Source organism: Dermacentor andersoni, chromosome 11, assembly GCF_023375885.2.
Source record: "Dermacentor andersoni chromosome 11, qqDerAnde1_hic_scaffold, whole genome shotgun sequence".
NCBI classification, from domain to species: Eukaryota; Metazoa; Arthropoda; class Arachnida; order Ixodida; family Ixodidae; genus Dermacentor; species Dermacentor andersoni.
In genome coordinates, this window is record NC_092824.1 from 71,950,007 (window position 1) to 71,975,868 (window position 25,862).

Here is a 25,862-nt window from a genome sequence, read left to right on the forward strand (position 1 = left end):
AATTTGGTATGCAGTAAACACCAACAAGGCAAAACTGAAGTTCTTCGAAAGTCATATCCACTTGGAATGATTTTTGAGAATGACACCGGCAGTTTCGACATATGTGTTCCCAGAGTTCACGACGAAATACATTGGTGTTCCAGTAATATTTCAGCTTCCATGCGTAAAAAGTAGTTTTGTTAAAAAAGTTAGTGGTACAGTGAAAATTTCCCGCAGTTTTGACTGCGTCCATTTCAAAACTCTTGATAGTTACAAAATTCGTTTCCAGTGGAGTTGCCCTTCGAGCTCAATGGCTTCAATTCTTGTAATTGAAATATGTGCCCTACAGTAATTGGTTAAATTTTTATTAGTAACTTTTGTTAACTAGTCAGTTCTACGTTTCGGTTTTTAGTCTAGATTATGTCGTCCTGTTCGAGTGATCCCGAATTAACGAGTAACTTTGTGCTACAGGCGACTCTTAAAAACTTAAAGATAAACTTAAAAACGTCAAGATAAAACACCTGGTATACTGTTTAGAATATACTATAACCTAGAAAGCTTACGGAGCTGGAAAAAAATACGGTAAGCATTCCACCGTAGCCTACTTCCTTTCCGCCTCTTAAGCGCTTTAACTCCACTGACTTATAGGATAGTCCTTTGTTCTTTAAGGCGTTTAAGTTGAATGGTGATGATGTTGATGTTCTTGTTGATCACGATGATACCAATGAGGGTGGTAGTGAACAAGTCGTATTCAATAGCACAAGCGGGTGACTAACGAGTGTGGTTGATTTCGGGAATTTGTAGCCGACCATAATAGTCATATCATTTGTGTGACTTAGTATGAGGTATTATTTATGACAGAAACCACATTGCTCTTTTTGTCCACATCTGCGGGTGGCTCTTGTTGGTTCCAGTCTAGCCTCCCCCTGCCGCTTTCTTCATTATGAGCGAGAAAAAAAAAGGGGAGGGAAGGGGGATTGAAGGATGGTGCTGATTAAATTATAGAGATGCCGTAATGCCCCCAGCAGCTTGAGCATATCGCTCGGGCGATAGCGCCCTTGGTTTCAGCGCCCGTCAGGCCATCTGTGTAAGATTTCATTTGGCTGACGTCATTCGTCCCCGCACGTGGCACTTCGTCACCGTCCGAAAAGGCGCAGTCCGAAATCGCTACCTCGTTCGACTGACATTGGAGTTTGCATAGTACGAGGCCGTTTCACACAGTTGAGTCTCCAATGTCTGTTCTGCTCTCGTCGTTATTTTTTTCCCCCTTCCATCTCCTCAGTGCGCTTTGTCGTGCTCGCTCTTCTTTAGGAGGAAAAGTCGGCACAGGCGGAGTAAATAGCGGCACTTGCTGTCTCTCTACGCAAGCTGCCCTCAGGACGGCGCTTGGTCAAAGAAAGACCGTGCCGGTTTGCCTCGTGTGTGTGCCGTATGCCGACACCAGGGCAATGAATTAGTTTGCGCGCAGTCATTCTTTTTGTTCCCCTCGCGAACCGCACGTCAGTGCTTCGAGCCTTGATTTGTCTTTTTGCCGGCTGGGTTGACTCGATGTCCCGTTGCAGCGCTTCCCTGTCGAAAGATTCGCGGACCATGTCCCCATGCGTCGCAGGCTTACAAAGCGACGCAGGCACTGCTACGTCTCGTGAAAGCGACTGGCCTCATAGACCGATTATAGGCGTGAAGTTATGGACATCCGCATGTACTCACACCGATAGTACCTTCTTCCCCGCTCTCTCTCTCTCTTGTCTTTTCTTCCCTTAAACCCCTTCCCCTGTGTAGGGTAGCAAACCAGACGTGCGTCTGGTTGTCCTCCCTACCTTTCCTTCCTTGCTTTTCATCCTCCTCCTCCTCCCTGTCGCAAGAAAGAAAGAAAAAAGAAGTGCACCATGTCCCAATATGCTCGTGTGAACATATCGGTATTCCATATAAAAACATCGTAAGGTACCCATAAATGATATTCGTATGGGACACCCTGTCGAAAGAAAAAGAAATAAAATGCACGGGCCTCGTAACGCCCGTATCTAATTTATAAACGTATGGGGATCTTACATAAAAACCTGTATGTTCCCCATGCATAATCGTACCACCGGTAGTGGGAAAAGTCGGAAAAGTCAACATTGCCCTGCTGGGCAGGCGGAGATGTTTTTTTAAAAACTTTAATTATGATTCGTTCCACTGGCCAACATTTCTGACATTCCTCTGAGTAAAGCTTGTTTTAACTTTCTCTTTCATATCACTTTGAAAGCTAACTTCATCTCATTTCACATATAGTTAATTTTCTTTTTGTCTTTGGTGGCGCGGAATTCATTCACTCACTTTTGTAGTTTTCTCTTACTTTGGTTTTTGCTGCGTAGTGGGGCGCAGCAGCAGTGAAAGTGATCGAAAAGGATTACGGTTAAATTTCACGATAATTTTTCTCTTCTTCTACGTACGTGTACAGTTCTGCATTCACTGTGCTTACAGGAATTACGCTGTTTAAAACGGGCAAAAAGACTCTCAGATCTTGTGCGGCTAACGACTATAATTGAATCTAAAACAATTTACGCAAGGTAACGCGAAGAGGGAAGCCGTCGTTTTCTATACTACGATAAAGCGTGTGATTTTCTTTCCTGTTATTTTTCTTTCTTGCCTGCTCCACGCGGAATTTACGTCCCGTCTCTTTCGATTTCTTCCTCTCTTTCTTTCTTTCTTTCTTTCTTAATGACTGTCATGTGAGCAAAGATCACATTCTCGCTCGAAACAAGAAAATTCGGCAGAGACGAGTAAGACTGCAGAATAATTTCTTGGCCGAGTTGGCGCTTGCTTAACATGATCTTTGTAGCGCAAAAGCTCGAAAACGAAATAAAGCAGAGATAACCGAGAGGGAAGACGAGCGCTATATGTATACACTCACAACTGTTTATTCCGAATATACTTAATACGGTTTACGCGTGGGAATGCGACAGCATTATACCGTTTGTACGCCTCGGAACGTCATGAACGCACGTACTATAGGCGCACCTTAAGTCAGCCAGAGCCGTGAAGCTGCCGTGGCATCGGGGACTCGAGCTCGCCTCACACACCGGATGCCCCGGTTAGATTCCCACTCAGACCAAAATGTGCCACATTTCCTTTTCGAATTAATTTACTTTGTTTACGGGAACCTCTTTCAGAAATTTGACGTCAATCCGAGCATTTCTTACGTGTTTTTACTCTTTGCGCCGTCGGCCGTTTTTGTCACACTCTTTCGGTCACGCCGACGTCGACGGATGTTTGCGTAATGGGGCATGTAATGCTTTCATATAAAAAATGCCTTCATACAGTTATTTATTTCAACCGAGTTGCTGCCGACAGTCGTGCTTTCCTTGATTTCTTTTCGTTTCTACAGCACTACTTTCTGTGACGCCTCTTTCATTCGGAAAAAAAAAAAATGTTGGAACATAGCAAAATTCTTCCCACTTAGTGCGTCATTCTTGAAGCCCCGTCACAAATTGCAACTGGCGCCAAAGAAAACCGTGGCGCGTTGATGCGGGATACAAGGAACACGCACGCAGCCCCAGATGTCGCTCAACGTTTTCGATTCGCGACGCTGCGGCATCTCCGTCTCCGCACCCTGCTCAAGTATTTCGATTGCGCGACGTCGCCCTTCTTCCGTTCGTTCTTTCTCTCTGCGGGCTCGCGTTCAATAAAGCTCATTTTTTGCATCCACTCGCCCACACGGGATGGCGCCAGCGAAGCTGCGAGCAAACGGTACACACCGCAACGAGCGCGGCAGCCGAGCTGGCGGACCGCTCCACCGCCGCTGCTTCCGCACTGTGTTCCGTTGTCGTATGCAGGCAGCGCTGGCGTCGGCGGCGTTGATGACCGCACGCCAGCGCCGTCGAACCGGTCAGTAGCCAGCGCGGCAGTCGCGCGTAACGTTACACGCGCTGCTATCGCGATTGCACCCTTGCACATTCGGAGCGACGGGCTCTTAGCGCCGATGCCCAGCGGAAAGGCGTGATCGACGATGCTCGGGAAAGCGCTCGCTTCGCTCGTCGCCGGCGATAAGTTCGCGACGGCTGCTGTCGCATTCCGCTGCCAACTGAGGCTGCGCTAGACCGCGTCTTGCGACGCGGCAGCAGCTGTCTTTTGTGATCGCGCGCGTGTTCCCCGTGCAAGATACGCGAGGCGATTCTGCAGCGGCGGCGACGACGGTCTGCTCATCTTCGCGTGCCTGCGGCTACCGCAAGCACTGCACCGGTTCTCCGCAGTGAAGCACCACCGAGGCATCGACGATGGCATCCAGGGAAGGAGAGGTGTTTCACGACGCCAAGGATGATGCCGAGACCGAGGTACGACACGAATAAGAGCTCTTTGCGCGTGCTTTGTCCAGTGTTGCTCGATGAGGCAGTCGCGGCGGATCTCGGTTGGTGGCTCTTTGTGGTTCGAGTCGAGGAAGTCCTTCCAATGCGCGCGAGAAAGCCTTCTCTGACATAACAGTGTTATATAGCTAGATCCACTGCATAATTTCCTAGCACAGCTTGGTTCTAATCGGTGATTGGCTGTATCGACACATGCTGAGCGGGACTACACATGCTCGGGACTCTGCAAACCCAGCAGCACACATGACAGGACACTGTTGTCCCGTGGATCTGTCGGAGTAGCACGCTGAGTACATTTCACAAGTACAGCACGGCAGTCTGCTTCCTCTCATAGCTTTTCGCTGACAGATCGCGAATTACTACGAGGGTGCCGAACGATCGCTTAAAGTATCCAGCATGACGTAACTGCACCAGCTTCGAGTCGATATTTAGCGTCGCCGAGAAAGCTGATCATCTTTTGTGTCTGCGCAATCCGACTTCGCAGTACTCAGCGTGGGAGACACCTATAAGTCGATAAATATAGCTTGAGCTAAACGAGTTCCTGTTGATTTTTGAATTTTATTTTACGCTTTCGTGTTGTCGTAATCGATGGCGTGTTGCAGCATGCGGTTGCGCCGCTACCGCTTCCGTTAGTTCACTCACACCGCCAGTGTGCTTCGGCTCCGGGTTTTCCGCGAAACGTACACCGCCCGATCGATTACCAGAAAGAATGAATCCCCGATTTGAACGGAGGCCGCTCGGAGAGTCTAGCTTAAGTTCTAAGCAGCCGGCATCGTCCGCAGCAGTATTCCGATATACGTGCGACGTTGCTTTTCTTTCTTTGCGAATCTCGTGTGTTCTCGAAGCGCGCTTCGTTTCTTCGCGGTGCAGCGCCGAAAGTGCGACGGACGCCAGAAACGAAGGCAACACGAACCGTGAGCCTTCCGGCACGCGCTCGCCGAGCGACGACCTTGACTCAGTTTCTTTTTTTCTTCTTTTTTTTTTTTTTTTTTTTTTGCGTGAGCGATGGATGCCTCCTAGCCGCCGGGGACGTCGGTGAACACGTAGCGTGCAGCCTGTACCGGGTGTTTCAGCGAATACTTGCAAAAAAACATTTTAAAATTGCTTGTGGCAGCTAGCAGAATTTTAGTCCATGAGCTGGTCTGCTCGAAGAGGCGGACATTACTGGCGCGAAAAAAAAAAGTGAATGCATAATAGACTAATTAACGAAAATTCTCTAATCAAGTTTCTAGCTAATTGCCTTATGACGCATATTTTTGAAAGTGTTCGCTGATACACCCTGTGTAAGCTACGTTTGAAAAGGGAGGGGGATGTGGAAGGGTCTCCGAGTGCAACGCGCCAGCTTCTTTGTGCGTTTCCTTCTATCGTAGACTCGTTCGGAATTTTCCACGCGCCGCTGTCTGCTATGTTCGGTTCATCCTCTGTGATGCGAATGCATCAAATGATTCATTGAGCGCAAGAGCCGGCATCTAAAAAAAAAAAAAAAAGAATGCTATTCTTATACCAGGATAGTCACCGTAGATGAGTTCTGTCCGGATTTCTTCATTCTTCTTATTAATTTGTACGCAACAAGATTGTGAAGCTTTTTAGAAATTAATTAATTAAATTGTGGGGTTTAACGTGCCAAGACCACTTTCTGATTATGAGGCACGCCGTAGTGGAGTGCTCCGGAAATTTCGACCACCTGGGGTTCTTTAACGTGCACCTAAATCTAAGTACACGGGTGTTTTCGCATTTCGCCCCCATCGAAATGCGGCCGCCGCGGCCGGGATTCGATCCCGCGACCTCGTGCTCAGCAGCCCAACAACATAGCCACTGAGCAACCACGGCGGGTCCTTTTAGAAATGCCAACTACTCCTCTCCTGTGACATATGATAAGAAGACAGAGAGAGAAAATACACTGAGCGGTGAATAGTGTCACGGAAACATATGCGAACAGTTCGCAAACGCTCGCGTTCACAGAACGAGTCTCGACACACCCCTCTGCACCGGGACACAATTTCAGTTCAATCACTGTGATAAATGAATGAACAACAACAACAACCTAAAGACAGCTTTTGGTTCCACGAAACATCAGTGCTCACGCACCGCACATCGCAATATACACACTGAATGTGATGTGGAATCAAGGGGCTCCGCATAGTTTCTTTTTCGCTCTTTCTGCCTCTTTTATTTCTTTCCTCCTTTCGTTTTCGCAGCTTGCCGTTCGCTAATGATTCCGTTTACGCGACAGTGTTTTCCTGGTTCTCAGTTTTTGATGTACACGCCAGTATATTCCAGCCGATGACATCAGTTTTTACAGTGAAGCTGTCTATGGCTAGGATCTGAAAAAAAAATGTGTCCGAGATGCTGACAAAAACAAATCATTTTGTGGGCCGATTCTGGTGACAGTACAGCAGGATTCAATGGCACATACTCCTGTCGGATTGCAAGCCTATGACGATGCGTATCGAAACGTCAGTGTAAATGTGTATTAAAAAATATTGAAAAATAAAATAAGAATAGGAAAGATAAACAAGTAAAGATATACAAAAATAATTGAAAGAAACAAGAAAGTGCAAAAAGAAAAGACGGAACAAACAAAAAAGTTACGTGTGCTTTTATTCAACTAGTATAGCATAAACACCATACAGAACTTAACATAGCTATTGAGCAATACAGATTCGCTGGCCTTTCATCTTCACACAGTGGAATGGCTCTGATTTTTTTTTTCCACGACTCGTCTGTAGTGCGCGACGCGATCAACCTGATCGCTTGTGTTATACCGTGGCGATCATCGGCGTCGTTGGCTCGTTAATCTGTGCTCCCTGAAGGGGCGCCTGTAAATCTAAACAAAAGGGTCACTGTCGGTGCCGCTTTGGTAACTACGCACGCTTTGGCGATGCTGACGTGCGCACATTGTTGACCGCACCGCTCACTGAGAAACTGTAAAGTAAACGCTACTGCCATCATCAAGAACTCTGGTTGGTTCCGTACACACGAGAAATGTATATCGGTCTTTCTCAGTCAGTGATCTCTTGAGCGCGAGTAGGAGTCACTCCAGTTCGAATTAAAGCCTCCTGGGAAATCAGAACTGCGTCGAGTCAGTGATGGATAGCTGGTTGTTCCGCAGCCAAAAATGGCGCAACCGCTCCTAGAGAGATCGGTCAAGAACCGAGCAGTACGAAGGAGAGGTCAAGAATATGACCCATCTTATATGAATATGATGGATAGCTCGATGCTTGCAACGAAAGCATATTTTTTTCATCACATTCGGCATCCTTCGCGTCCACATTCAGGGGACAATGGCACCCGCCGCTGCCTCACCACCGAAGATGACCCGAACAAAAGCCATAATGAAAACAAGTTTTATTCCTCTTTTAATGAGCAATGTTATGCGAACATACACACAACATCATACACCGGTCACGCGGGCCAATTTCGATGGCGACCGAGCCCGATCAGTATCGAAGTTCTCCATCGCGATTGGCTGCCTTCCGCAGCTTGAACAAAGGAACCAGTCGTGATCGAGAAGTTTGATCCCGGTCTGGCTCAATCGCGATCTAAAGTGGCCCGTGTGACCGGGGCTATAACGTTGTGTATGTTTCTATAATATCGCTGATTAGAAGAGGAAGAGGAAGAAAAAGAGGAAGAACGAGAAGTAGAAGAAGAAAGCTTTTTTTTTTTTTTTAATGGCGGCTCTTGTCGGCATCATCTTTGTAGAGGCATCGCGCTTCAGCTGTGTGGCGGCGACGGGTGCCATTGTCCCCTGAATGTGGAAGCGAAGGATGCCGAATATGACGAAAAAAATATGCTTTCGTTGCAAGCAACGAGCCATCCATCATATTCATTCTGCTCGATTCTTGACCGATCTCTCTGTGAAAGTGGGTTGCGCCACTCTTTTTGGTTCAGTCAACTATACATCACTGACTAGACGCAGTTCTGATTTCCCGGGGGGTTTTAATTCAAACTGGTGTAACTCCTACCCACGCTGAAGGGATAACTGATTGTGAAAGACCGATAGCTTTTCTTTTTCCTTTTTTTTTTTCTTTTTACGTGGGAACGGAAATGCCTGCCGGGGTGGCCAGAGTCGTTATGGCGTTCTTTTGCCGAGTACAAGGAGGTCCAGAACAACATTCATTTAGGCTATATGGTGCATACTTGAATTGGCGCTTGTCCTGTGTCGTTGTCCCTCTCGTGATCGTCTTAGTTGGCGCTGTGCCTTCCTAATACAAGGAGGTCGCGGGTTTGTTTTTGTGCCGTGGAGGCCTCATTAGGTTGAGGGTGGAGTGCAAGAACGCCCGCGAGGCTACGTTTACAGTTGCGTGGGTAAGAACTCCAGGTTCAGAATGACTTGCGAGCCCTTCACTATACGGCATAACCCTTGTATTGTGTTGGCCGTTAAATCTCGTAAATCGAACTACCTCTAGGGTGTAAGCTATAGCAGTTCCGATTGTCTCGGTGGTGTCGGCTACTATTAGCAGCCGCTTGGTTGTCACGCCTGATTGGAAATCAGTGTCCGAGAAGAGAGAGAGTGGACGCGGTTGTCGAAATTCGTTTTACAGACCCGTGCTGCATCTCGGCCTCTTTCGCAAAAAAAAAAAAAAAAAGGACACTGCGCGTACACTCTATTCAAAACCGATGCATTTGCTTCTGTGTTGTTTTCTTTTTTTTCAATTATGAGAAGCCATGAGGGAGCGTCTGGGAGTAGCGTTTTTCTTTTTTACTGATATTTTCCGGCTTTTGTAACATGTTTTCTTCTGATTAGAGTGCAGATATTTTGCCGACAGTTCACTCGACATCTTGGCCAATGTCATATATGCAAAGCCGCGTGCGGGCCTTAAGCAAGATGCTTTTATACCGACGGCGGTGATGGAAGGATCTGTCCCGAATATTTCACCATGAAAATGCTAACGTCGGGCGTCGCGGGGTCCGTGTTTATTCTGGGCGCGACGTTAAGCGAACTTTTGTTCACATTATACGCCTTTCGTTGGTTTTATTTGGGGCTGTTCCGGTGGCACTGACCTGGACGCAATAACGATATAGAGCAAGAAAGATTGAAGCAGCGCGGGTATGGTTTCAAGACTGGTCATTTCGCATCTGAAGATTGAGTAAACTGCTACCAGAGAGCGTCACGGACGCTGATGGTGCCAATAAATAACAAGTATCATCATCAGCATCATCATCGTGCCTGAGGCACCCGTGGAAACGCGTGCAGAAAATAAACAGCCGAAGACTAAGCGTGCCGAAGACGAATGTGTAGGTGCGGAAAACACTGAAGATTGCTTCCATGTTCTTTTTTTTTTCCTTGAGTGTTTCACGTTTGACAACTATTCGTACTTCTCGGCACCATTCTTAGGATGTGCTTGTTGTGGAACGCTCTGAAGCCGCCATAGAAGAACGTGCGCCATAAAAGAACGAAAAGTGCGTGACCATGCGGAGAGGTCGTGTGTCTGGGCCATTCTTTAGACGTATTGACGTGCGAGTCTTTTCTTTATTTTGTGAAAGCTTCAGCCTTTCCCTGCATCCGTCGTGGCTTTCTCTCTTTCCTCAAGGAAAGGAGCACAATAGAAAGACAGAGACGCAAGAAATGCGTTTCATGTTTCAAAAGATTCCGCGAGCCCGAACGAGTCGGTTTGCGGAAAACTAACCGCTATTGGAAGTTGACTTGGGAAATGTACGAGCTGCCACCTTACCTAGCTGCTACCTATCACGTGAGCAATATTCAACGCCTTGTTTTTAAGACCAGACGACGCGCATTCAGCTTTGATTCTTCTTGCTCACGGGTTCCAGTGCGCGTCTGCTATCCCTGAACACATGATCGCATGATCACGTGTAGTTACAAACCCGCCGTGGTGGCATAGCGGCTTTGGCGTTGCGCTGTTTAGCCCGATTGCACATGATCAAACACAGGCCCAATTTAGATTGCTGCGAAATGCCAAATAAATAATAAAAAAGAATAAATAAAAAAATCGGTATATTGTGAGGGGGTCAAAATTAATCAGGAGTCTCCCATTACGGCATGCCTCATAATCATATCGGGGTTCCGGCAGTTAAAACCCCAGAATTCTTTTTAATGTAGATGTATAAGGTATACAAATTGTGATGTGGTCATCAGAGGCAATCTGGCATAAGAGACGCGATAACGCGAAATCGCGCACTATTTGAAGACTATACAGGCCGATAACATTTAAGCTTTTTTTTGTTTCTTGAATTTTCAAAGATCGCCTGTGGCAGATCGCCAAATTCTTGGCCTTGAGCTGGATCATTCGAAGAGGCGGACATTACTAGCACGATGAATTGAAACGTGTTCCAGTAATTAACAAGAATTCACTAATTAACTTCTTAATTAATTTATGGCACATACTGCAAGTTACGAATTGTAGCCGGTCAGCTTGCAAGGCCTACCCATTTGAAATGAACTTCCAGGAAGACACCAATTTCTATGTATTGTTTTCCAAAGTGTGGAACGAAGTGTGACTGCGAACGTGGGCGTTCCAGTTACTTTTGTGCTTCAGTGCATAAAATAGCGTTTTGTTAAAAAAAGTTATGTGGAACAACAGTGCATTTTTACGGCAAGTTTGGTGGCGCGTATCTCGAAACTGGCGTCATTCTGGAAATTCATCGCAAACTCACCGGCTACAATTCCTACATTGCAATATGCGCCGTAAAGGAATTAATTCAGAAGATAATTAGTGTATTTTCGTTAATTAGTTGAATATGTGTTTCGATTTCTCATGCAAGTCATGTCCGCCTCTGAATAATCCAGCTCAATGACTAGAATTATGTTACCTGCAACAGGATATTTAAAAAAAAAGTACCCTGAAACTTAAAAATGATCACTCTGTCTATCGCGTTCGCGTCTGCCAAGCAGGGCAAACAGACATACTCATGCTCGACCTCGGCTACTACTCTTGAAGAAACGATATTCCATGGCGGGGCGAGTAAAGGATAAATCAAATTTATGTATACCTGTTGCTATTTTTTCAATAACATAGGTTGTGAGAGAACGCTTAGATCGCTTTGATCCTAAAGATTGTAGAAAAAATAGGATGACACCTATACGATGATTACCTTACGTGTGACTCGATCTACGCGTTTGGTATTGCTCCCCGCAACCGAAATTTGCCCGCGAGAGAGATAAAGAAGCCGAGCCAAGCCGTTCTTCTTGACCAACGATCGTCATCGTGGCAACGAACCGCTCCGTGCCGTGTTGCTGGGTTTCGTCATCACGGGCTGTAACTTACGAATGCAGCCCCCCTGCGTAGTGTGCGCGGTTGTGTCGTTCTCGAACCGGCCGCACAACAAAAGCGCGTAGGCAGACCCATTTAGGAGTCCATTTGCATCGCCGACTGCTCGTCCTTGAAACGCCACACGGCTCCCGAGTCCGTGACATGTTGCCATAGTGCTCCCTCAAACGCGAACCCGACGGGGTATCTTCGTTTCATTCACGTGTTGTTGTCCCGGAAAGTATACTATCTATCTATCTATCTATCTATCTATCTATCTATCTATCTATCTATCTATCTATCTATCTATCTATCTATCTATCTTATCTATCTTATCTATCTTATCTATCTTATCTATCTATCTATCTATCTATCTATCTATCTATCTATCTATCTATCTATCTATCTAATCCAATCCAATCCAATCCAATCCAATCCAATCCAATCTAATCTAATCTGCTTAATATAATCTATCTCAAGACAGACGTACGGACGAGTTGATGTTGATGTTTTTTTTATCACAGTATATATAGACGACTGGACGGACGGCCTTTCCGAGAGCCGGAACACCGCCTAACCATTCTCGCTGTGATAACTGGAGTCAACGCGGTATCACGGCAAGTCAGCGCCTATGAGTGTGCAGTGCGACACAATGCTTACCTCTAGCTCGCAGGCGCTCGAGGCCGCATCACGAACTGCATGTCTGGGTGCGCCACAAATACCACCGAGTTTCTTACAAAAATTGCTAGAGGGAGCTCTGTTGCTGCCGTCATTCGGTTAACGTGAGGATTATGGTTAACACACGGATTTGGTCTACCTTTCGTGCTTGTGGCCTGTTCTTGTGAGGTTACTTATTAAGCTTTACCTTCCTAAATTTCGAAGCACTCGTATGTTTATATACGCATGCAAGGCAGTTGGTCTCTGCGTACCTGCCTAATCACTTACGAGTTACGTTTGTAACGCTGTATTTTGTTGAAAATGGTCGTCTTGCAAAGTCAGAAAGCCGTTTGAAGCGAGAAAGAACAAGTTTAGGCAAATACATGTGCTGTCCATCTTTGCATACATGCTGGCTCAGCCACCATACTTGTAGTACGTTCTCTATACAATACTGCCAGAGTTTCGCCTAGTAATTATTGTAGGAAATTCGACCATGTAGCAATTGTCTTCCCTCCTTCTTTGCGTAGTGCTGCAATCTAAACGTAATTAACTTTTGTCTTGAGGCTGTATTTGCGAATGCACAAGAGGGCAACGGTGTCGTAATGGCGGCCCCCTTTATCTTTGCCTCCGCGGATATTACGCCTCGCATAAACGAATGTTGAATCGGTTGAATGATTCTCAAGGAGAGAGCTCGAGTATCACCACCGCCTCAAACGCCGTGCACTTCTTGTTTTTTTCTTTAACTTTCATTCTGTCCCGAGCATGCGAGGTAATTATATCTAGGCCGTATACCAAAGTTCAGCTCCTGCCGGTGGGGATGTTGATGAACGACCTGGTCGCTTTCACGTCCCGGTGTTTCTGTTCTGTTTCGTTCTTTTCTTTCTTTTTTTTTCTTTTTCCGGCTGCACTTCCTGGCATCTAGTGCAATCTGGCTACTCCCCCCTCTCTCCCCCTCTCTCTCTCATCTTTGTTGCATCGTTATTCGCTTTTTTTTCTCGTTAACTGTTCCGTTTTTTTTTCTTTCTCCACGGTCTCCTAGCTCTTCCGTGTCCGATATTGAACGAAGAACGTGAGTGCTATTGCAAAACACGTGCGGGCGCATTGCTTGTGGTTCGTGCGTGTCGTCGAGGAAACGAGGTGTGCCAAGTTCTGACTTTCCTCTTTTATATTCCTTCGAGCCTTGCACTCCGAAATGTTCCTTGCGCACGTGATCCGCGTTTCCTTTCATCTCTCTCTCTCTTTCACTCTCTCTCTCTCGCTCGTTCTGTTAGTCGTAATGGTATGGCTTTCCGACTTGTTCTTTTAAGTTGTTGTTATTTCTTTTTTCTTCGCACAGAACGCTGGTATGTGAAAGTGAGCCGCTCGCTCAACACTGTTTGCGTCGCCGTTCACGTCGATGTGAAGATGGGTTCAGCTTACGCTTTGCATGTAGGCCTTGTTTGCGATTGCGTGAGGCAATAGAGCCCTCTCACAGCGATGGGAGCGCTTGCGCGCCTGCCGGGCCAATGCCGTGACTGTATAGCGATGCCTCACTCTCTTCTCCACTGACTTTGGCTCGAGGCAACTGTGAGCTGAACGCCGAGGTTCTATAGCCGCGTTGTGGATTTTGCCTGGAGATTGTAGAAATCTCGAGAGGCTCTCTAGCTTCGCTCCTATTTTTTTTTCTAAGATCGTTTTGTCTTCACATGCCTGTTTGTAGGCCTGTTTGGACACATGCCTAGAACATGCGTGTGTTAACATTCCTGTTCTAGGCCTGTTTGTAGCGACAGATACAAGAAAGGAAGTGTGCTTGGAACCGCACTTGTATACACCACTATATACTGGCACAACTGCACGGAGAACGGTATTTTACCTCTCCCCCACCCCTCTCCTTCCCTTCCCTACAACTTATACGTGCACGCAGAGAGAGGGATGGATGCTGCAGACAGCCCCGATATGTATGAAACAAAATTCTACGGGCACACACATGCTTACCGAGGAATCGTGGTCTATTCTATCGCGATTAATATATTGCAGCACTTATTTTATCTGGATGATGATAAAAAATTTCGCAGTACATCGTTTCTTTTCACTCGTTTGTGTGAGGAGTCGAGAGCGTTCTCGCGTGCGTCTGATAAAACACTTGTGCGATAAGGACACCATCTGACAACCCCGCTTTTGTCGTATTCTATAGCGCTTGCACAGCGATGGGAAGCACCGCGCTGGTGCGATAAGGTTTTTGTCCGCTTTTCATTCACTTGATTTATCTTTGCTTTGGCAATGTCCGCCGGTCGAACAAAACGACTACTACCTCTTCACGCACCTCATCTCATTTCTTCACACCTGTAAAGCATATTGCGGATATACGACGGTATTCGCAACTTTCTCAGAAGTGACAGAACTCGCATGATGCAGACAAATCAGCGCTGGGTAACTGCAAGATATATGAAACGACGTATTGCGTTCATAGTCAGGCACTGTCGCGCTTGTTTCGACGAAGCAGTTCGCTCGTATACGGACTAGGTAATTTCAAAGCACAATCACATCGGAAACGTGCCCATTCTCGTGGAGGGCGTTTGCTTTTTGGACGATGTAACCGTAGAAATAATTTTCTTTCAAACGCACAAACAGAATGTCGCAGCTCCGGGCGACTGCCGTCACGGGCGTCTCGGCGCGACGGCAGCGCTCCTCACGTCTGCGATTTCGAAATTCACCGCTAGATGGCTTTCAGTCGTGCCCCTACTTAGCCTCCACTAAAGCCCCTAGATATTTTCTAGGGACCGTAGCCTCTATAGGTGATCTGCACCGCCTATAGGCCCTTTTCGCGGTGATCCAATGGGCGCCGCCATGTTTGATCACGTGGTAACGCGTCCATTGCTTGCCTGAGCTGCCTCCGTTGCCTCCGTGTTTACAATGGATGTGCACGACGCCCGGTGCGCCTCGCAGGCCTACGTTTCAGCGGATATCGTAGATAGTAACTGGGTGGACAACATGGAGCTTTGGCCGCAGCTTCAGAGGGCATGTAAGCGCTTTCGGAGCTCATTACGCCTGTCCAAACGGGGCGAGCAGCATACATGGTGCTTGTACTAGAAGCGAGGCTAGAAATGTATTCCAAACTATACAAACTTTCCGCTTATGAATTAAATCAAGACCAGTGTGTTTTACTCTTCCTTCTTTATATGACGAACACTTTGAAGTAGCGGCCTGTCATGTAGGGTGTCTACCAACCGGGCAAACCGGGAATTCTCAGGTAATTTGAATAGACTGGAAATACTCAGGGAAAGCTCAGGGAACTTGTGCTTCTCTCAGGGGAAATTAGCTGCAATTTTATTGAAAGAGAGCAAGAGTCGTGTTATGGCTGGCTCCAGTAACAGAGGAATCGCAACGAATCGTTATTGACGCCGTGTCGTCGGCTCGAGGTATTGACAGAGTAGTTAACGACCGATTTCCCAGACGCCCATTTTTCGGACATGCCCGATAATTAGCATGGCTTCGCGGCACCACCACGTACCCCATAGAGTCAGTGTATATTGCCCTGACTGCAGGTCTGCAATGGCATTAATCAAAGCCACCACCGCCGCCATTTTGTTTATCTCGCCGCCTCGAACCGGCGCTCTCGCACACAGATCCGCTGGCAGCCATATCCACCACCGCGGCAACGTTAGGCCTAGCTGCTTCTACGTTCGCTATTAAACTTCTTGCCGTGCGGTGCCGTGTTTTCCATTTGAGGAATTCGGCGCTGTCAGCAATGGCACAGACTCAGCCTTTGTAATCCTCGCGATTGGTCTCGAAGCTCTCAAAGCACAACGCGTTGCGTAATGCCCGTGTCCGAAAGTTAGCTTCGCTTCAGTACAGATATTTTATGCGGTGAAGCATAACAAGCCTGATAAGGGGCAATTGTCGCGGGACACACTATGTATTCCTTAATTATACACGCGTGCACCCCCGTCTCTTGCCACAATACGAACACCGATATGCCTAATAAGTGTACTGGCAGGCCTTGAGAGTTCTTTCGGAGGTGCCTGTGGCAATTTGAGCCCTTAAGGGCAGTTAAAGACATGCATTCATTTTTTTCGGACTGCCCGATTTTTCGGACACTCTCGGGGCCCATAGGAAGCCCGAAAAATTGGGCGTTGACTGTACAACTGACCAATAGGAAGCCTCAAATGGTCCGTGGGGCGAACAAGTGGCGGAAGGAGGATGAGAACAGAAAGTACCGATGCACTGAGGAATCAACGGGAAAGGAAGCGGGCCGCCGCCTCTTTGAAGGAGCTTGAGCTAAAGAAAACAAAGCGTTGGCTGACGGCGAGATCCAGGTGTCCTTCATTCAAACCAAAATAGACTCTTTAAAGCAGTGAAACCCAACAAGGAGATGTTGTGTACGGGCTGAGAGTATGTCAGGACAGTTGAGGTTGCTTTCCAGCTGCTGAGAGAGAATCTTAGTTGGAATAAAGTTCAGGCCTCATACCGATGAGCTTGCTATCAGTTGATAGAAATAGCTCATGTTCGAAAATATTTACTTCTGTATGCTTCTCCTTTTCATTCGTATTTGAACATGTTCGACTCGATCTGGAATAGGTTCTACGATTTTATTTTCATATATATTTTATTCGCTGTGCATTTTAGTAACACCTTCCTTCCATTTTCTTTTTGAATAAAATAGATATTACTCCTTACTACTCAAATTGGATTAAGTCATTTTTTGTTTCAACATGCTTACTACAGAGTGACAGCATCGGGCAACATGGGGTTAGCCCGTCTTGACATAAAAAAAAGTTCTGTCTCATTCAAGGAATTTTGCAAAGGTGCTCAGGGAAAACCTGGAGAACTCAGGGAATTGGGAAGTGTCAACTTCATAGACACCCTGTCATGTGTCTGACTCAGTAACGTTCCCCAGTGCGGTCAGCATCTGCAGGATAGATTATTTTCTGCCCAATTGCACGCGGGTTTCTCATTTGTGATATATTTGTTCTCGCTGCGCACAAGGCTTGGAACGTGGATGTTCTGTACTTTGTACTAGTTTTTAGCAAAGACGTATTATCGCTAGTGACTCGTTTACTCTGTGGACCGAACATTCGTCTGCTGTCGGTGTAGTCACCGTCACCCATGCTTCAGCGCATTGATACAATAGCACACACATTCGCTTACTCCTGATACGTTGGCGATGGACTTGGCTTAAGTTTACGTGCGAGCTGGAGTGGATGTGTGTAGATAACGTGTGAGAACCTTACTGTACCAGGAGCCGGCGCTACTCCCTTTGTCACTGTAACGAGTGGTGCTTATTCTTGCCGACTTTCCGGGGTTGACGTCCTTTCTTTTTCTAATGAGGTTAGCGATACAACGCTGGCAGAGTGGTGCATTTTTTGTTAATCCTCGAGGAAAGCCGTGCATCTGGAAGGACCGGCAACACAGGCAATCCAGTTCTTACGTAGCAGCGGTCCCTGAGCTTGAACACACAGATTCATTCCATTTCTTAACAGAACAGCCGCTAGTTTTGTAACCAACTGCTGCACGCGTCTTTCCTCTACCGTTCCATAATTTGTGGCACGAATGGAGCACAGTTCGTTAGTGAAGCCCCAGTTGCATTTATGACAGCTGATCGCCCAGCGGCAAGGCAGAAACGGTAATGGTTTCGGATTCGTGCGCTTTCGCTGAGGCAACGTGCTGCGCACCGCCGGAAGCACCATCGCATTCCTCTATAGCAAACTGCTCCGCGAAATGGGTCTATAGACCGTTTAGAGTGCTGAGTTTGCGGAGCGCGAAAGATGGCGCTACTGGTTCCGATGCCATACGATGCCTTCCGAGTGGGACCGGGTGCATGAATCGCAAAAGAAAAATAAAGTGGGGGGGGGGGGGAGGGGAATGGGGCGGAATGCGCTTGTACTAACTCTACTAACTGTACAAGATGACGTAATATTTCACGTATGAAGCAAGCTGTGGTGTTGTACAGCCGGAAAAAAGGTACCCTGCAACACGATTGTACGTGCGCGTAATAGCAGTGGACTGCGCGTTCAGTCACGTTATTAAACCGAGAACCCGTAAGCATGTTTTCCTATGTTGCGACAAGTACAGGATGTTCTTTTTTAGAAAAAAAAAGGTGCTATTTGGCTTGAAACATTGTTCTGTAAATGTAAAGCATAATGAAGGTAACCTTAAGCGACTGCAGTTTATCTCAAGTAAAATACACAAGGGCTATGTTGGCGCAAATTTTAATTACTTTTCTTTCTTTATTCGAATGACTAACTCTGTGATCGATAAGCTAATATATCAGTAGCGTAGCTAATTGTGGGACTCTTTTCTTATATATATATATATATATATATATATAGAGAGAGAGAGAGAGAGAGAGAGAGGGCTGTCAGTATCTTGTGCGTTTAAAAAAAGACTATGGTTGCGAGAGGCACTGAGAACAACAAACGTTATTAGTGGAACTGAAAAAGATTATCTACAGAGTAGTCGCCGCACATATCTGCTTGTCATAATGGATTACATTGTACTGCGGGGCTAATCGCTGTGTGCTGTTTCTAGATAATAGACGAAAAAGGAAGTATGCGCAATCGGTCATTGCTTCATTCGAGGATGCACACGCGCGAGTTGTTAAGTTCTCGCTCATTGCCATCAGGCTAAAATAAAGCCGCGTGTAGAGTAAAACGCGTCCGGCCTGCTTGGAAAGCACATATCCGGCTACTTGAAAACTGCGCGCGTGATGTAAGACATTGTAGCACGCAGTGAAAGAAGTGATGCCGCTATATACCCGATGGCATGTTGACGTCGAGAGCGAAACGCCCAGCCGTCTACAATTCCAACTCGTGCTAAACCATTTCACACGCATTATTTAAACCTGCAGCGCGGGTCGAATCGGGAGCGTTTCCAGGTTTATGCGAATACGTTTTCAATGTCGTTATCTTCACAGGTGGCTTTGCTTTCTTGCGCGCTATCTCGGCCCATACACAGTTGTGCGCGCAGCGCCCGAAGTGGCTGTGCGATGACTTGCCCACAGACCGCTCATTCATGGTTACGCAACCGTGAACGCAACGCTTTTAAGGTGCGCACGTGTGACCGCACCGCTTCCACGGCAGCTTCGTAATGCGGCAGCTGCGCCGGCCGATTCTCGCGCGCCTCGAGAACGCGCTGCCCTCGCGAGCGCGGCTGATGCCGTATGCGCATGTATTCGGACCCGCTTCACGCACCAGTTAACGCGCTCTTGGCAAAAGAGGCACGCGGGGGCCTCGCGTGCTACAGACACACGTGCGGCAACAAGTAGCAGGTAAACAGCATTAAACACGCCCGTAGCTTCGTAGGTGAGGAAGACCGGGGGAGTAGTGGAGCGTTGGCTTTATGAAGGAGCGGTAGTTAGGGGATCGGCTTGCTCTTCCTCGCTAGTTCCGTGCACTGCTGCGGAAGCTGAAAGCGTGCGTGCGAAGACACGCCCTCGTTTCGCGTGTTGGATCTTATCTATATAGCGCTGTGTGGTGTTTCCGTGCATTCAAGCGAACAGTCGGTTTGACTCGTCATTTCAAAGCTCGGATTGCGCAGTACGAATTTTTCGAGGGAACGCGCCCCATCGATATTTCGCTGGCGATTACGGCTGGAATGTGAAGTGAGATCCTGTGGACTATATTTTTTATGCCTAATTACCTCTCTTAGCCATCACACTGTCCACTTCCTTTTTCGGTGTAGGGGAAGAAACGCTGCAGATACAATCGAATTTGCTAGCAATTAAGAGTTCTAATGCATTAGGTACTTTAAGACATCACACTACGCAATTTCTTTTTCGACGAAGGTTAATTAACGTCGCAGTTATATTGGCTTTATTAGAAAATCAGCCCTCTGTTAATGCAAGCCGCGAAGAGTAGAGAGTTCAGTTAGTACTCTGATTTGAATTCTTGTGACTTCCTTTTACTTATCTTCTTTGTGGTAACGGAAGATGATAAAAAAAAATATAAAAGAGAGAGGGGTCCTGCTGTGGCTCTCAAAGAAGGTTAAATCGTTAAATGCTGCGAGCGAATCATCGGCCAGCCTTGTTCGTAAGGTAAAAGCCTGGAGATAGAGAGTGATAAATTAAAAGCAAATTGATGCACGTTACCCGTTAACTGTTTCGAAGCACTGTGCACAGAAATCGTTACGAAAGGGAACGCCTTAATGACATTTAGGACTTCGCTTTATCTCTATTTTGTCTTTTCCTTTCGAAATCAAGATTATATTGCGTGGCACTATCTCCTGCACGAGAACTGTTGAGAAAGTACGAGCACTTGATGATGTTCGAATTCGCGCAACTTTGCCGACTGTCCGTCGATCGTCTTCACATTGGCGAATTCTGTGCAGCCCTGCTCTTCTTGCTCTAAGCAGAACAGGCTATTGAACTGAAGTTGTCATCGACTCCTGAGAACCAGGAGCAAAGTATCTTGTATTTCTTAGCCGTTTGGCCACAAACACAAGGAAAAAGAATGTTGGTTTTCTCGACATCTACCAACGCCACATAGGTGGCGTTGCATCTACAGACGGCCTGCAGGGACGTCATCACGGCCGCCATGCTAGCGAACGATTGCAGGAAGGCGAAAAGCTGGACGATCATCCGATCTGCGGTACCATTCAAGACGCTGTGAGATTCCGCTATACTGTCAAATTCGCCATCTTGCTCCGCTCTGATTGGCTCACAGGGTGCTACATCCTCTGATCATTGGCTCAAAACCCCAACATGGCGGAGTTAGGACAACGTTCCGAATAGCGCGCGTTGATCATTTCATGTTCATCTTCAGCAGCGCAGTGGAAGCGGTAGATGGCTAAATCATTAATATGCCGCCTTGGCGCCACGCGAAAACCATGGTACTGGTTTGGGCGAGTTAGCATCTGTAATCCATGACCACAGGTATAGCGCGTAAACTGGAAATTGAAATGGCTCATAGTCCTGCATGTAGTGTCTGCGGCTACGTGGAGATCGTCGACCACCTATTGTGCCATTGTCCTCAATTTGACATGCAAAGGCAATCAATGCCCAGTGCGTCGAGACAACTACTTGATTGTCCACTGAGCTAACCGACACCACTGGAACACCGTCCCCACCGATCATCGGCCGAGACGGCAGTAAAGGCGTTTCTGTGCTTTTTGAAAACGACTGCCTTGAGCGAGTGGCTTTGATTGCGTGGTCCGGTCAGCGCGTGTGCACACATTCTCTCTCTCTCTCTTCTCTAAATTCCCACTTTTTCCTTCCCCCAGTGCAGGGTAACCAACCAGACATCTCTTTTTGTCCCCTAGTTGTGCACAAAGTCTGCCTTCATCCCTATGCCTTCCGTAATCCCTTCTCACGTTCCTCACGTTCCACATTTCTCAGCCTCACGTTCCACATTTGCATTCAATACGGAACTCGCACTCAGGCCAAGGGCATAAGTAAACGTGTGCGCAGCTTATATAGTTCTGCCGTGTTTCGTTTCGTTTAGATTATTTTTTTTTTGTCCACCCCTTGCTAAGTCTCACCCCTATGCGCCGTCGACCGTGAACTGCACTCGGCAGCAGCCACGCGCGCCCTTCCTCCAAAGCATCCGCCGGAACGCAGCTCGCGGCTTGTGCCGCATCGGGGTCAGCGATCCCGTGACACGGCTACGTCGTCACTGGCGACCCGCTAAAGGCAACTCAAACGTTGTCCGCGTAAAGCCAATAGCCACAACGTCCTGCATTTAGTGCTATACGATCGAGAGTTGGCCACAATTAGCACATGACCGGAGTAGTTGGAGAAGTATGGGAGAGGCCTTTGCCCTGCAGTGGGCGTAACCAGGCTGATGATGATGATGATGATGATGATGATGATGGTGGTGGTGGTGGTGGTGGTGGTGGTGGTGATGATGATGATGATGATGATGATGATGATGATGATGGAGTGTTGGCACGTGCTTCAGTGGCAATCCGGTAGCGGCGCAATGCAAGAACGCTCGAGATATTTTTTTTTCCGTGCACATTAAAGAAAAACGCCACGTATAGTCAAACGTACATCATTCCGAATCTGTCCGCAATGCCATGTGGCTCACAGAAATGGAAGCGTAGTAGAACGGCCCCCGAGATCCACGAAGCCAAGCAGGGGCTAGCTCTCTCTTTTTTTTTCTGGAAATCAGCGCGCTGTAATAGAGATTATAAATTAAATGGAAATCAAAAGTCCATCTCTGTGTAGTTTACCGTTCACGGTTCACGGCCAAGTGGGGCCGGCGTTGGTTAACCCCCCGACCTCTCTCTCTCTCTCTGCACCGCGCGCCGGACGCGTCCTTTTTCATTTAGTTGCCATCGGCTTCCGCGTATGCAGTACGCACTGCACTGGCAAATCACTTTCGTGCAACGCCGCGCTTCCGGGTTCTTGTTATTATTTGTCTTAATCGATTCGCTACACAGGCCGGGGCTCTCCGCGAAACCGTATACATCGTTCTCTTGAGCGCAGACGCCAGCCGTACCGTAGGATAGCTCCCCCTGCTCCCCCCCCTCCCTCTGCCCCCCCTCCCTCTGCCCCCCCCCCCCAAAAAAAAGAAATTAAACAAAATGATAATAAAGAAAGCGGTAAGGAAAAGGAGCTAACCACCCGATGCCTCTACACCACGCTTCTCCGTACACGGCGGGAGGCAGCGCTGACATTCAGGCGCCCTAAGCGACGCGCTAGCATAACTAGGCACGTGCCAAAAGCTTGTTGTCGTTAAACTGGCCGTGAGGCAGCGTTCGTTTAACCTTCAATTCTTTGATCTCGAGTCGCATTGCGCATGCGCGGCTTATCTCGGGCCTGGTTTCGTGGCGCCATAATTTTCTATTGGTAATTTTTCTTTTGTTCGAAACTGTATGCAGAATATAGGAGTTCGGTGTTCAAACGAGATGGCAATCGAGCAGTCTGCCCAAAGGCTCGGCTGTTTCGAGCTCGATGAAAATGCGCTCGCATTCTTGCGCGCTTAAACGGACATCAATAGAAAGAATCTGTTGAGCTTTATCGACATAGTAAGTTACCTTTCCACGATACCGATAAAAGGCGGCCACTCCGGGAGAGGAGGGTTGCTATAAGCTAGAAAAGATACAAAACCGAAACGCGGCTGACGGCGCCGCCTTGAATTCCCCGCACTCACTCGCTGTGACGTTATGGACTTTTTTTGACGGCGTGTTATCGTGCTCAGGTAAATTTGTTATCCGAAAACATTAAATTAAATTATGGGGCTTTACGTGCCAACATCACTTTCTGATTATGAGGCGTGCCGTAGTGGAGGACTCCGGAAATTTCGACCACCTGCGGTTCTTTAACATGCATATCAATCTAAGTACGCGGGTGTTTCCGCATTTCGCCCCCACTGAAATGCGGCCGCCGTGGCCGGGATTCGATCCCGCGACCTCGTGCTCAGCAGCCCAACATCATAGCCACTTAGCAACCACGGCGGGTTTGTTATCCGAGTGTAGAGGGATTGTGCTATTTCCTATAAGACAAATAGACTGAATTTAGCAGAGAACATTTATTCACCGATGCGAAACGGCCCAAATATGAGGAAATAGTTTTGAAATATGCGACGTCGCACTCCGTGCTCTGACTTTAATTGTGTTTCATTTTATCTTTTGATAACGGACGTATAACCGCGAAACCCAGCGAAAACAGTTTTGAATCAATAGTTTATGTGTGTGCACTCATTTAGTGTTTTTTTTTTTTTAGTGTCACCTGCATGATAGTTCACTCTGTAGTTTGCAAAGGCACGTTAACTACTGCACACCAAAACTTTGAAGATTCGGTAATTCGAGATTTTCGCAAATCCCGTGTCCCGTAAACTTCTCTGGCCAACTGTACGTTCAAAGGCTGTGCGCTGTGGACCAATATGCTTAAGGGAAAGAAATTAAGAATAAGAAAGAATCATGGTTGGTAAAGGCCCTGACCATCGTCTCGCCCTGGGACGTCGCGCAGAGGCATTTTATGGTCCGTCGCGTTTAACGGCACGCTTGACCTTTGCGAGTGGCCGGCTGGACTCCGATAACAGGGCCCATTACGTTGCGAAATGGGGAGAGGGACACGACAGACGCTGAATGCGACATTTTTTTTCGCTGGTGCAGCATATATAGCCTTCGTGTTGGTGCGGCCTGTCTGCGACCGGAGAGACTGTCGTGAACGTTGTTTCCTTGCTTTAGAAGCAGGATTCGGTCAATCGCTGGGGCTTCGCTGTAATGTACGCCTCAGTCGCCTTGCGTGAGTGTTATTCCCGCAGGCAACCAGAAAGGTCGATAACCGAACGTGAGAACTCAGTACTGCCACTGCACAATGGTTGACTTTCTGTCGCACATTCTATTACTCGAAAATTCTCTCTCACTCGCTCGATTTCTTGCTGCATGGCTGGCTCGATCGGTCACTCACTCACTCACTCACTCACTCACTCACTCACTCACTCACTCACTCACTCACTCACTCACTCACTCACTCACTCACTCACTCACTCACTCACTCACTCACTCACTCACTCACTCACTCACTCACTCATTCACTCACTCACTCACCCACCTACACACACATTCACTCACTCACTCATTCATTCATTCGTTCACTCACTCTCCCACCTACACACACATTCGCTCACTCACTCACTCACTCACTCACTCACTCACTCACTCATTCACTCACTCACCCACCTACACACACATTCACTCACTTACTCACCCGCTCACTCATTCACTCACTCAGTCAGCCAGTCACTCCCGCACTCACTCACCCACCTACTCACGCACTTATCCACTCACTCACTCAATCACTCACTCACTGTGGCTCAGCCGACAGGGTACGTGTCACGTGGCTGAGGGTGATGTCACGGGTCCGACACCATGGTGTGGCGGCCGCATCTCGATAGTGGCGGAGCGCAACAGCGTCCGTGTATACGGTAAAGATTAATCCGCCTACCGCGCGCAAATGTACTCGCAGAACATTCACTATAGCTCGCGCATTTTTCTCACCGATTTGCTGGCTCACAGACACTCTGTCTTTCGCTGTCGCTCACTTACATCTTATCACTTGCCCTACCTCACAATATCGATGAAGTGATTCAGTACACCTAGTCGCCCGTAGGTGGAGGGTTCATGATTCGGTGCAAGGAAAATCTTTAGAGGAAAGTAAAGCAGTACTTAGCCGCATCTCGAAATCATTGTGGATGACGTCAGTCGAGCCTGCCATATGTATGTCTTTTTTTCCTTAATCTTTATTCAGAAATCACTTCGGCATTGCCAGCAGGCCCCAAAGCAGGGGGTGATCACATTTAAAAAAATAAGAAAACAAGTATTTATTTTTTGTACTATACTTGCTTTTTAGACAAACCGTCTCTCTCTCTCTCTCACTATCTCTCTCTCTCTCTCTCTCCTTTAGCTAACGCAGCTCCACATGTCAGCTGCACGCTGCGGAGCATTCACATTTCCGCGCCATACAAGCGAACGTCTTCAACGAAGAGCATGTAGCATTCACGACGCATTTTTTCCTTTTTTTCGCGTTGTAAAGGTCACGTTGGCCTTAGTCCAAAGGTCTCTGCTCGTTTGCGAATGGTACAGAAAAGAAAGAAGAAGAAAAGGCGCCTTCTTGCTGTTCGCGTATATCAGCTATAGGAAGAAACAAAACCGCGAGAAGACCAACGCCACAGCAACAAGAAGAGAGAGAGAGAAATGAAAGACGAGTTTGACTTTTTGTCATGAGTGCAATTAACGTTTCTGCGAACGAAAA

General features: G+C 47.4%; 1 protein-coding gene across 2 annotated transcripts in view; it reads left to right on the top strand.

Annotated features, from left to right (window-relative positions):
• LOC126518038 (tetratricopeptide repeat protein 39B-like) overlaps positions 1-25,862 on the top strand; it is a 176,191-nt gene that overhangs the window by 77,507 nt on the left and 72,822 nt on the right. The window contains exon 1 of one of the 2 annotated variants that reach the window (XM_050167890.3): positions 3,733-4,292. The exons of the other annotated variant lie outside the window; for it this stretch is intronic. Coding sequence (XP_050023847.1) covers positions 4,236-4,292 — 57 coding nt within the window. The 5' untranslated portion in view covers positions 3,733-4,235. Of the gene's footprint in view, positions 1-3,732; positions 4,293-25,862 lie in introns of those variants that run through there. 2 annotated transcript variants of the gene reach the window in all.